Genomic DNA, 13,875 nt, shown 5'->3' with positions numbered 1-13,875 from the left:
CAATACACACTGATTAATTAAACGGCTGTACTGAACATCTCAATATAGATTCGGAAACTCACTACGTAATCCCATTTCAATCAGTTCAGTTTTTAGTATTTATCGTTCTTCAAATAAAGGATTTTAGCATTTATTGATGTAATTTTGCATATACCCCCCGTGATTATTCCGGTATTATATAATAGTATTAAATGTGACGACGACAGCAGGATAGGTCAAATTTTACATGCATATCAACTAAAATGTGGAGATCTCAAAAGAGAGTAAATACCAAAATATTTGTCATTTAGTCTAATCCAACATGCACAATAAATCCTATGCGATCCGATAATCTCTGACTATACTTTGGCGACGACAGTGAAACCATCACGTGATTACAGAGATGTTTGTTTAGTAATTTACTATACGAAAAGAGATCATGAATCGATGTCAGAACAGTAAGTTAATCAGTACGGAAGACTACTTTAAAAATCAAGCGAATTCTGTGAGTAAATTTCAAACTAATTCATGAAACGGCAATTCATAAACACTACCATACTACAATTATATGCTACCATGCATTTCTCAAAATACACACAAATATTTGTTGCTGATGATAAATCGCTTCCACAATAATCTAATTTGCAACTTTCGCGACGTCATTTCTACGGGACTTCATTTATTTTCGACCCACGATTTCGTAACGTTCTATTCAAAAATATGAACATCGGTTTTGGCCGTTTTGGCTCCATAGTAATTGATTATACATGGATTTCTAACATTGCAGAGATGTGATGATTCTCCATGTACCTTCCCACAAATACTATCTCGTAATATTGATTGAAAAACATTCCCCACCAGTTTGACTTCAGTTTAAGTGACTTTTTGGAAACTAGAATTCGTGAAAATCGTTCAATAATAATTTCAAAAATGTTAAAGGTAAAGATAAAGTGCTTAAAACCGCAACGCATCTTCCTTTCCTGATTTTCGGAATTACATCGTGGCATTTAGTTTCACACATTTCGTAAATTTTCCAAGTCTGAAATTTCCGTCCCATGTGTTGATTTGGCATCGATGAATTATTGGTACTTCGCCCTCTTTTAATCTTGATATCATCAAAGTTTCGAATTCAGTTCCGCATTGACGCACGCTTGTAAACGTTACTTCCGTCCGGAAATTGTATACGTTGTATCTGTAGAATCACACGAAAACAAAATCCTATCATGGAATATACAATGCACGGAAAGGTAATTCCGGTATATGTTCTCGAGGCTTTCAAAACTAACAAATACATGAAGTTATCAATGAAAATATATACGATTGAATACAGTGAAGCAAGTTGATTTATATGTAGTTGTTGTCGAAGAGATGGCACGAGATATGAAATCACCATCCATGAACTAAACTGTTCAGCAATGATATTAGCCGAATCAAAAGCGTACTGTCGTAAATACGATTTCACATATAACAGCACTCTTTACGTCAAGCAACAAGCCGTGACGCACGAATGGTCAAATGGTACATCATGTTGCTGCAAGAGAATATAAATGCATATTGAACAAATGCAAATCGCAGTAATAATGGTGATTCTGTATAATCGATATAAAATGAATTTCATTTTATCCACGTCGTGGAGAACAAACTAGTTCATTCATACTCCCCGATTTTGAGCACTGCAACCGATGAGTTTGCGCTATAATATTAGTGGATTACGACATATTTCTAGCTCAGTGGGTCTTAACCCTTAACAACCCGTAGAACACCTACGCGAGTTTTCAACGTCAGCGGATCCCCAAATTTTGCGGAGTCATAAATACAAAAATCTACCATACTACCTACTATATATTATTATTGCACAAATAGCCTGTACACCAAAAGAGCGTTAAGAGATGAGAAGCAATAAATATTATTGGAAACTGAAGTGTTGTTTATCGCCATTTATGCCATTTTGTCCCACGGTCTTGACGTAATTTAAATCAAGCGGTAACTAACTGAACTTCTTTCGATCTGAGCAGCGGCGGTCGGCAATCCCCATAACGAAAGTATAGGTGGCGTACGGCTGGCGGGATAGGTAGCTCATTCCAATAAGGCAGTGGTCGAGAACCTTTTTTGTCCGAAGAGCCATATTGGCCGTATTTTTTTCGATCTCAACTCCCAAGGAGTCATATATGCCAATCGACTGTTACGTCACAATTGAAAATTCGTCACGTCATGGTATCAGTAATTCTAACTCACTAGATGAGATTCCTCGTGAGCGCCCTATTTTCTCTGTAAAAACTGGTATATATAGCTGGAAAATAAAGCTCGAAACGTGAGATAGGGCACAGACGGTCCAAGCCTCACGGTTGACAACGCAATTAATCGTAAGTAGCATATAATTTATTGTAACTCATATTAATCGATTGTAACTGTCACAGTGATTCCGAAAATTTAAATACTTATCGATCTCAATTGTCAAGGTATTCGTCGGTAACATAACGTTGCGCTGCATGCATACATTTTATCGCCGGTACTACAGAGCTACTTACCAATCAAGAACGTGGATAGCTATGGCGTTGTTTGTAATTCGAGTTTATAATTCTTATTGTCACGTCCACGGCAGTTCATCTCGCGCCGTCGGTCAGGAAGACAATGTGTATTTTAAAACTGCGTTTTGAAATGGGCGTTACCATGTCTGCTATGCCCTTGGATTAATCAACGTCTCGCACAATTCAAGATTTAAAGTCGAGTACATAGAATTCGCCAGTGGTATTGACCACCGGCGTGACAGTAACTTAAATTTTATGATTTTGAAAAGAGGGGACCGAGCCCCTAAATATGAAGACGGCATTGTCTTTACCTCTCAAAGACATGTTTATACTGCCATGAGAATAATTAATCAGGCCGTGATGAAAATTTATCAACCAGTTGCTTCAATATTGATCAATTCAGTAAAAAATTTAATATTTGGCAAAGAGCCATATCTTATACCCAAAAGAGCAGTATATGGCTCGCGAGCCATAGGTTCCCGACCACTGCAATAAGGTATTCAAAAAGACACGTGGAAGACATATTTAATGCTCGTTTTCAACCAAGTGCTTATTAACTGTGTCGATCACGCTGCATTCGTCGCAAATTAGATAGTCCGAACAACCGATTCTATATGAATGGGAAGGTACTCCACAATGTCCCGACCGCAGTCGAAAGATAAGATGTCGACTGCAGTTGTTATCTGGTTAAAATATAATTTTCACACAATACGATAACCTTGGTAAGTGTCATGTTCAGTTGAAACGAAACATAATGACACCATTTTTGTAATTGCAAGTGAGATTATCAATATTGGGAAGACAATTCACATTTCATTAGGACGAGGTATCGATTTTGAACCCCAACTGCTTCTGCGTACACCATTACACTCGATATACCCGAAACCACAACTGTCGGAATGCGACTACTGTTCGGGCCAAATTACCGGCAACATATGATTATCGCAAATTATATGTACGAATTGAGTCTGACTCTTGATCTTCAGGGAACCTCCGAAACTGGCTCGCGTAACTCCTTGTGTTCCGTGGAACATACTAAGGATCATTGTTCTAGCTGTTTGAAGATCTCCGATCTCGAAATTATCACGAAACGGTATGATTCTCAACATCTAATTATAAAATTACTTAGGGGCCGAAACGAAGTGCGAAAACACTGCTAAATTAAAGTGGAGTTGTAAAGAGGACTTCACCATTGTGCCCTACACTGGCGTATATAGTAGACATACGCCAATCGCCAGGCTCACAATATCTTCTCCATTTGACCAAAGACGATTTATCGCACGACCACGAATTTTGGAAAAAAAAACACATACCCATCAGAAGCTACAGCGTTGCAAATTGTGGAATTATAAATTATATTGTGCTCGTGGTCATGGAAAATAAGTTTCTAATTTTGTAGTGTGAAGGAATCCTGCAAGAGGAAGTGGTTTACTCGGTTGCACGGCAATGAGCAATGCGCTACCGGCACATCTCGTGTTCGTCCTTAATCATCACTAATTCTTGCTTCATTTCAAAGCTAACTCAATCGACATCATAACTTGAGAATGTTATAAATATCTAGAATGAATGATCTCGATAAATAGCCGGGAAAGCTGAAAAATTCACGGTAATCCCTGTTGCGGACAATGTGCGAACCTTGCAAGACAAGGATACCACATCGGCATCGCTCCCGGACTTGACGCCCGTATATAAGCGATAAAATATATCAAAAATCGTCATCAATAGAGCAATGCTTCTTCGAGGCGTGTTGTACGTCGCACCGATTATGATTTTGGGGCTGCGAGAACTATGAGCAATGAATAGCCTGCAATTCCGAAACAATAACCGCATTATCTTTCGATTGACCCGGGTTTTATCAAATTTCGCGGTTGGGAAGCCAGCCCAAATATTGGCACAAATCGCTTTGGTCAAATTAATGGAGAAGGGTTGTGACCCAAGCGCAATCAGGCGTGCTATTTGGTTGTATCTAAACTAGTAAAGGAAACCTGGCGCTAAAAGAAGGAACTTCTGTAACGTTCAATTCAATTCAATTTATCGCTAATAATTTCATCATTTCGATACACCACCAGACAGCGACACAATGAAAGATAGGAAGGTGTCGAAACGACTTGGGGTGCGTTCAGACATGAATTCTGATAATATTCCGAGAAATGTTCTCAGAACTTACTGCGTTCATATCGGGACAAAAATCCTCAGAATTTTCCCAGATATGTGAGCGTTCAAACCAGTCCGCAATTTTCGCGATTGTGCGTTCACACCAGTCGGTTTTTCTCGGGATTATCGTGAAGTCTGAACGACGTTCCTCGTAAGGTAGCGCTGTTATGAAATCACCTCGCCGAGGTGTTCCCAGCGTTGATAACAGACTGCGTTGTGTTACGGCTGAGCGTTATAATGGCCAATAAAGGGGCACCATAGGCCTGGTGCAGTATAAGGATTGCGATGAGTGATGCAGTGAATTAACAACAGTTGTTTTCAACTCAGATGGATGGTAGCTTGATAAGTGTTGCTCATTGCTCTATATAAATTGCTGTTGCGTAATAAACGGCAACGCAGACGGGCCATGAAAACTCGACAACTTCATCTTGTTTCTGTGTTGGCCGATGAACCTGAGTTTCTTGACTTGATTTGTACTTGGTGGCTGTGGAATCATACTCCAACTCCGCGACGAGTGTATAGCGTTTTGTAGGCCAACGAAAACTATTGGGAGAGGGTCTTGCAATGTTGGACGTCGCTTCCCAACAAACACAAATCCGTAAAAGGATCATCCGGGATCATCTCGATTAGGTTCTGATTTTCTAAGTGTCGAGGGAATGTCTAAAATACGTAGTAGGATGGTCTTGTGGCTATATTCAATCAGAATAAATTCATACTCGGTGTTGTTCCATCTCATGCATTAGGCTTCGTTATATCCGGTAGTTAACCTAATAATGCAAATTTTCTATCTCTCGCGGGTATGACTAAAATACGTAGAAAGGATGACTTTGTCGGTACATTCAATCACGATGAATTCCTATCCGGTTTTGTTCGATCTCATGCGGTAGCTTCGTTCGATCCATTAGAAAACAATGTTCTCCCTTCGTTTTATTGCGTGAGGATGTCACCGGTTTTGTATATTCGTGTTGTTGCTCTAAGGTCGAACAGTTTTGTTTTCTTCTGATATATATGATCATCATTATATATATTCGCTCTTTCGTAATCTCGCATGTTCAACGAGTATGGCTAATAGTTTGGAACTAGTGCACAATACACCAACATTATCCGGTTATGGTGATCACTTTATTGACTAAGCACTTCTACACGTTAACCTTTTTCTTTTATAATTCTCTCGAATTAATATTTCATGACTCAGCATATTTCTAGTTACGAGGTTTCAGTTTTTTCCGTTTACACCCATTACGTAAAATAATTCACTTGATATCTATTATAAACGATGCACTGCTATTGATTTATGCTTCGTTACATAGCTATCTTATCATGACTCACAGTTTTTTTTGTTCACGCCCATTACGTGAAATACGGAATGCTTGGGACTCATCATAAACTATGCGCCAATGGATTTGTTTTGTACGCATGATACCTATCACCATTTTTCTTAACGATTTGCCAAAAATTATAACGTTACGCTTCAGTACTTCCATACAACAAACTATGAAAATCCCGTATTTACATCTAAATCTTAAACACCAATTCTTACCTTCGGATTTATTCATTCTCCGTTGTGCTCCGTATTACTCTTATCGCCATCCATTGACTTGTTCCGTTACGTCTCCTCGTGTTCCTCAGAAGATTCAAGGTTCTACGTCGACGACACTTTATACAACCTACCCATAACACTATCGACAGAGCAACCAACCCTGTTACCACCATTATTACAACCACTGGTTCCACGATAGGTATCAGTTTCGCACCTTCCATAATAATCCTATCGATCAAGGATAATTCTCTTACCTTATATCCACCTTCCATCATCACCAGTTCGTGCAGCCATCGAGTATAGTTGTAGTCAACGAAATCTGTGGTTGTCTCCCGCACGGTGGTTCTTGATAATCGGGAATATTCAGGCGCGGGTGTTCCCAACCTTTGATTTTTCGGCCCAGGCTGCGGTGATGCGTCAGCCATCGTTGACTCCAAGGTAGTATTCCTTAGTTCGACCCTCCTCGGGGACGAGTCATCTTTGTCGTCTCCTGTTAAATACAAAACAGTTGTTTCGGTACTTACCTTTCGGTTGTGGTCTGAGTTTTGGTAGTTCGTTCTGATGTCGGTCCCGTCATCACCTCTGGAGTCCTGCAGAACGTCTGTAGGGGTAACCGGGTTCACACGCGTTGTTGTGGACACCCCACCACTGATTTTCGTCGTTTCTTCGGGTAGGTTTCGCGCGCTAGTTGGCAACTGTTGCTTCCCATGAAGCACATCAGTTCGTTTAACAGTTTTATACCGCCCCTCTTTATCAGCTACCAATTGTGATCGTCTAACTTGCACCAGCGTCGTTTTCATCCGCCATCCTAGAGTTTGGGATGGTAGGTGTCTCGGCGCTGTAGTCTTTGATACTGTTGTTGTCAGCCGTTCAACGGTCACCAAAGGGACGACGGCGTCCTCCTGATCCTTTGGAGTCTCGCTCGTTTCGGTAGTGTTAGGGAGAGGGCTAGTCGTTACATAGGTAGTTCTACTCGCTTCGGGTGTTGTTTTACCGTCTACATGTCGATCGGAGGAAACCTGGTAGGAAACCGTAGTTCCTGCAAAGCCGGACCAATCAGTCTCTACTAACCTTTGGTCGGTTATTTTCGTTTGCGTGGTGGTCTCGTGAGTCATTCTTCTGGTAATTATCGCCTCCGCCGATTTGTTTTGGCTCGCCAATTCCTTCCCCCTTCTCATGACTTCCTGGTGCGCGGACGGGAACCTTGGTAACGACATTGCTTCAGTGGCAGTCGTTAGCATTTCCCAAGCCGGAGACGGTGTCGAGCGGTTGTTTGCTGGTTTCCTTTTTTCACTTGGTGTTACGCCACGCCCATTTCCCAAAGCTTCTGTGTTCGTACTGCCCACCATCATCGAAGTAGTTTGCGGAACTTCGGGGGTCCATGTGATCCTAGCGTGATGGTTTCCACGGTCATCAGTTGCGGTTAACATCACCGTTCGGGCGGTGGATCTCTCCCCCGCATTATTCCTATAGGCATATGGCGTATAGACCAGGGAACCTGCACAAAACGTCCCCCGATAGATCCATCGAGACTGAAATAACTTTTCGTCCCCCACTTCTGCCTGAACTAGCTTTTGTGTGGCCATATAATCCAGAAGTATCGTATTTATTAATTTTACTTGTTCTACTAATGTCGGTCGTAGGGTAAGGTTATACCTCACGGATAACTCCTCAAGTTGTCCCCGCGAGACGGGTCTTCCTCGCTGCGTTTCTACGCTTCCCCTTATTCGAACCTTCAGTTGTGACAAGTGTTTCTTTGTCTCTTCTGCGTATTGTACCCCAAGACGGGATAGCCAGGTTTTGATACCCCCCCGTCCCTTTCCATCGGGTGTCTCTCGAGACGGGGATAGTATGAACGTTTCCCACCCTTTCGAAATCAAGCAGGAAGTTTGGTTATCCAGGGTTGTTAAAGGTACTTCCGTCCGCGTCCGGCTTTCTGAAGCAGCAATTTGCATTACACCGCGCCGGGAATCTGCAAACACTTCCCGCCCCTCGAAAGGATCGTACAATACTTTATTGAATATTAGGGCTGTTTTGAGATCTCCAACAGCCGTCGAACAAACTTGTCTATTTTCCTTTAGTCCGCACCGCGATCTATTGTGCAAAAGAACTGGGTAAGGGTCATTCATTGTCATGCCTGAAGGTTGGGGTTTTGCCATCGTGCGTAGGAATGCCGTATCGGTTTTTCGTCCGTCGAACATCACGTGCCAATGTTCCGAATACGTCTCGTTCCTTGCTCGTAGCCATACCAGATTCTCGCTTATCTTCGGCAGAGGAGCTCTATCGGGCCATTGATTGCTAGAAAAGGTTCTTCGCCTATCCGGCGGGTTTCCAATAATACCGGGATCGACTTCCTGTATTACAAAATCTAGGGATAAGAAATTCTCAACCGGTTGCTCCCCCACGAAGTAGCACTCTATACACATCACTCTACTTCGACGTTTTTTGTGAGCCACACAATGGCTGAATCTATTCTGTCCGATATCCCATCCTATATGACGCCCGAACTGATAGCGACAATTTGCTTCCACCGTTTCATATTGTTCTAATAAGTTTATGATCATTGTCTTGTATACGGTTAGTCGTTGTAATGTCTCGAGGGGTAGAGAATGCAAGACTCGGGTTTCTACGTACCTCCAAAGATGTATCACTCCCAGTCTGCCGTTTCGTTGGTACTTTATTTTTTGGGAATAGTAGTTAGTAGGGTTCAGATCCGGCAATATCCACGACTCAGTCCGTCTACACACACACTCCCGTTCATACGCCCAGGTTTCATTCCAATACCTGGCGTTTTGGGATCCTGTGGATGATACGGGTGCCAGTAGTTTGTATAAACTTTGCGGTGCGGCTTTCAACGGACCAAACGCCGAGACGTCAACCTGTATCTGATAGCGACGTTGAATGTCCCTTCGAGGCCAGTCCCCCCCTAACATAAAAAGCCGTGACAAGGGCACCCTTTGCGGCTTTGGTGGGACGTCGAAAGGTATCCATCCCGTAAAATTAAAGTCGTCGATGGACCCCACGGTCATGGCAGATAAGGGTAGTAGGTTTTCGCCAGTTTGGGTTTTCACAAAACAAGCCCACAGGATTAACAACAGCAGTCTTTGTAGTCCTTTCCATTTGTACAGGTAGTTAATTATTGGCATATTAATTTAACGTGAAAATCTGTAATTCATATAGTTGTGTTTAGTTAATCATGAGGGTTAAGAGAGTTTCGGCGGAGATTGGTTACCGTCGCACTATGGGCCTGCGTTTTTTGGAGTAAGATGGTGTCGACGTTATGTACATTGTAAGTTGAGCGTTAGTGTTCCGCCTCTGTACGCTAGATTTTAACTTGGGACAGCATAGGCTGTGATACCTGACACAACAGAATAAGATAATCACCGCACCCAGTACAAGTCCCAAGGGGAGGAGGATGGATCCGAGGCCAGAGAAAATGCCACTCAGTCCACTTCCAAATAGACCTCCGATTGCTCCAAGTCCCTTTTGTAGGAGGTTACCGGCACCGTTTCCGACCGATGCTATCAGACTTCCGGCACCGTTCGCCATCTCTTCTATCGTTTTGCCAAAGTTCTTCATAAATTCTTCCCCCCCAGCAAACTCGAAGGGGCCTACTGACACATTCTCGTAGCGCCAGTCGGAGATATTTACGAACACACTCCGGTTCAGGTCTTCCTTCCATACCTGTATACTGAGATCCACTTCTTCTTGAGCCTGGTTCAGACGAAGCCTGTTGGCTCGGAGTTTACTACTGATGTCGTTTGTCTCATTTACATACGTATCTTTATAGGCGGATAACTGCTGAGCATGCTCCCGCACCCGCAATGTCCCTTTCCGAATCTGTGTAAGATAGACCTTACTCGAATCGAATATGGACTTTCCGGTCAAATTAGCCAATTCTTTCATGACCAAGCGGTCGACGGCAAGTTCAGCGTCGCTCACCTCTGTGAAACTTTGAAACTGAGCGAGGGTGATGGTAGCCTGCCGCAATATCATTTGTCGGTTTTTCTCCACCATTTTCTGCATCCACACCAGTCGTCTGTCCGTCAGTGATGCCCTCACCTCCATGTCTTCAACCAATCGGTCCAGCTTTTGTTGCTGCGCCGTTTGGATTCGAGAGAGTTCGTTTATCTTTCTTCCCAGCTCGACTGATCTTTCCGTAGCCTGGATCATTCTATCGTTGATTTGATTACTCAGGTTCTCTGTTTCTTTATGCAGTTGGGAGGATACAGTTGCGACAACAGCGACGACTGACACAACGGCAAAGATTAGTGCCAGCAGGCCGAAAAGGAATCGTTTACGTCTACGTTTCCTCCCGATCCTCCTATTATTGCGCGCGATATCTCCTTTTATTTCTATAGGACCTCCCGGAAAGCGGGGTCGGTTATGTTCAGGGTCGAAGTGTACCTGATCCCAAAAGGCGGCCTTCAACTGAGGCCCCCCGACCGGATCCTGACAGTCGCTACCACTTATCCGTTTCTGACACCTAGGATCATCCGCAACCAAAGAGGGGTGCTTTCGCCAAACAGGCAGTATGTCGTAGGGTGCGGCTGGTCTTTCGGCAGGCCCGTCGAACAAATTATCCCAACCAAGCCCTTGGTCATCTTGACCCTTCCAGTTCGGTAAGGACGCCTGTATCCATCTAATCCTTCGAGGAAAATTCGTGGTGGGCAAGTCCCCCCACTTACTCTTGTTCTGGGTCGGCCAAAGATTACACGATGGAGGATGCGCGATGTTGCGTAGGCCCTTACCGGATAAGGTTGGTGAGTGATGGACGACCCGCCAAAGGTGTTCATAGTTTTCCTGGGTGATCAGTCCTGACGTAGCTCGGCAGTTCTGCATAGGATGCCACTTACGTTCCCATGCGGATTCCGCACGAATGGTATCTATTTCTTGTATTATTATGTCTGCTTGGCTCTGTTCTAAAGCAGAAATTATCCCTGTGATATCACAAAAAACACAGGTGCCGCGTGAACCTGGCCTTGACGACACCAGGCGTTTGTCTGACGTGCGAGTCTTCCAGTCGTAGGTTATTGAATATGCTCCGGCCCAAAGCACGTTACTCGGCCAACAATGCGCAATGCTCGAGCTACTGGCGTTATACTTATTCCATCTATCAACCCGAGTCCAGTTCCAGGTATCTTTTGTCATGCGCTCTGTCCTGCAAGTCGATCTCACCGCTGAGAACCCCGCGAAGGCTCGTAACATGATCAACTTGAATTTGGTCATTGCCATTAAGGTATCGTTCACATGAGACCACTCGACCACTTCAGCCCCAGCCTTCCATTTCTGCCTAGACGTTTCCCAGGTCTCGTCCCAAAACCACCGTATCCTGACCCCATGCCCTATTGGGCGTACGAACACAGTTTCTTGGTCAAGAACGGCAAAGGTTAGGTTCGGCGAAATTTGGCTTAGTTTTCGTTGGCATAGGCAGGTTCGTTCAAAATCCCGTACATTCGACCAATATCGCCCTCGCGGGAACGCCATTTGCTGCAATGACACCCGTTCGGCCACAACGTAACCGAAAGATTCACTATGAAATAGTGTTGGTCGCCTGTACACGTGACGATTCCCCGTCTTATTGAAAGCGCTCATTAGGTCGTAGGTTTCCCATTGCGTATCATTCAGCCGGACCCAGTCGTCAGGTAGTGAGCCGTTGAATTCACCCAGGGTACCCTGAGTAAAGGTTCGGGCCCTGTTTGCTACAGTATCTCCGGATCTTGGCACGAAGTCCGCCGCCTCAGACAACAAGCAATCAGATGTGCAACTGAAACCAATAACGACAGGCAGAATATAAATAGCGTAGTCCATTGAGGTGGTATAGGCGTCGGTCCCCAATGCATAAGTTTACTATTTTATATTGAATATGACTTAATTATTGTCTGCAAAAAATAGAAACATACATTGTCCGGTTTGTTGTTAACGTCCTTTCTTTATTGCAAAAGGCTTCTCTGGGCTTTACTGAGGATTACCTTGTGTGTCAGGAATCCGATCGCTAGGGTCGTCATTATTATACCGCGGGTCAAGAGATATCGTTTTCAACAGAGCCCCAAACCTTTTTTTACGGGGGTATTTTCTCTTCCAAAGCCACTCCCCCACATAATCGGCTAGTAAATGACGTGCTAGACCCCTCGATCTGTGTAAATGATATTTCAGCGAGCTCCAGCAAGCCTCTAAATCATTGGTATGGACGCCCTGGGCAGATTTAAACGTGGTGGCGTGGTCAACTGATCCATGTTTATAGCCCTGCCCCCAACTTTCAATGCCCTTATACGATGGATAGCCATCTGTCAGGATGGTCGAACCTCTGGCTACATTCTTAATTATAAGTCTTTTCAGAACGTCCGCTGTTCGATCAGATGTGATCTCCACAAACATGTCACCGGTACCTCGGTCCAGGCCACCGAAAGCCCAGACAGCCTTCACTGCTTGTTGACCGCTACCAGCTGCCCGTTTCCGTTTGGCCAAGTGGGTTTCGTCCAGGATTACAGTTCGGCCAACCCCGCCTAATTTCCGTTTACGTCTTTGTATGTAAGCAGAGCACATCTTGCGCAGTTGTCCAGACCATTCTACCGTCGTACGTGCGCTGATCTCGGCCTCATGGGCCATTTGAATTTGTAGAGAGTCTTGGGCCCAAAAATAACTTAATACTAGCAGCTGGGGCAATCCAAGTTTGCTCTTTGAAAAAAATGAGTACTTGCGGATAGTAGCAGTGGTCCTACAGGATGAGCACCTCCATCTCCATCCATCCGAAATTCTCGCGGTAGTCCGTTCTTCTTTCATCAAACTCGAACATTTTCTGCAAGTCATTTGTTTTCTCAGTAGACCCCGACTTCGTAAAAAAGGTATGCAATCGCGTGTATGAGGTAAGGCTCCCGTTTCCACCAATCGCAGTACGTTGTAATCCTCGACGAAGGCGTCTGAAAGGTAATAGAAAAAAGTACAAGTTCCTCCAACGATCGATGGCTTTATAACAGTTAAATCTTGACGGCTGCATCGTCCCGCATCCTAGGCCATGTTCTCCATCAGTATACACTCTGACGGTATAGGCCCCTCGCACAATACTACTTCGTGATTATGCGACTGTAAGAGTCGTAGACCTATCCTTCTGAGGTCGTTCGCCCTCATTCTCAGAACCGTTCTGCGCCCACGTGCCTTTGTTGTGTTAATCTTACTCAAATGGATGAACCGTCGGTTCATTCTGTGTAGTTGGGTATCAATGATTTGACGGGCACCTTCATCCGTCGTTATGTGATACAGCATGTCATCGCCGAGGTACTCTTCGTATGGAGGTGGCATCCCTTTGGTGTGCCCGTGCGCTGCAGCCAGGCCTTCACTGGACATCACTGCCCTGTCGCAATTGGCCATGATATCCTCGATTTCAGTTATCCCGAGGTCTTGTCGCAGCTTGTCTTTGATTATTCCGCGAACTTCTTCCCATGGGTGGTATCCATCGACAGAGTTTGCGCAATACTCGTGCCGACAGTGGAACATCAGGGTTCGCTGTATTTTCTCTTGTTGAGATTCCTTTTGCCCCGGGAGGGTGGCCCAGACATGCGGATCATCATTCCCCGCCGCCATTTCCATCCAATAGGATCGGGACAATCCATCCGACGTGAACACTTGTAACGTGCTTAAATGGATTACTTCTTTTATCTGAAATCCGGAGAGATG

General features: G+C 44.2%; 1 protein-coding gene across 2 annotated transcripts in view; it reads right to left on the bottom strand.

Annotated features, from left to right (window-relative positions):
• Positions 1-347: 347 nt before the first annotated feature.
• Positions 348-13,875, bottom strand: part of LOC145434400 (uncharacterized) — a 110,336-nt gene continuing 96,808 nt past the window's right edge. For both annotated transcript variants that reach the window (XM_080311760.1, XM_080311756.1), the window contains exon 4: positions 348-1,171. In XM_080311760.1, the coding sequence (XP_080167886.1) occupies positions 1,109-1,171 (63 nt within the window). In that variant the 3' untranslated portion in view covers positions 348-1,108. The remainder of the gene's footprint in view (positions 1,172-13,875) is intronic.

The sequence above is a fragment of the Botryllus schlosseri genome, chromosome 1, assembly GCF_051294905.1.
Source record: "Botryllus schlosseri isolate E-star chromosome 1, Bs_hap1, whole genome shotgun sequence".
Taxonomy (NCBI): Eukaryota; Metazoa; Chordata; class Ascidiacea; order Stolidobranchia; family Styelidae; genus Botryllus; species Botryllus schlosseri.
This window is presented reverse-complemented; position numbering and strand designations above follow the sequence as displayed.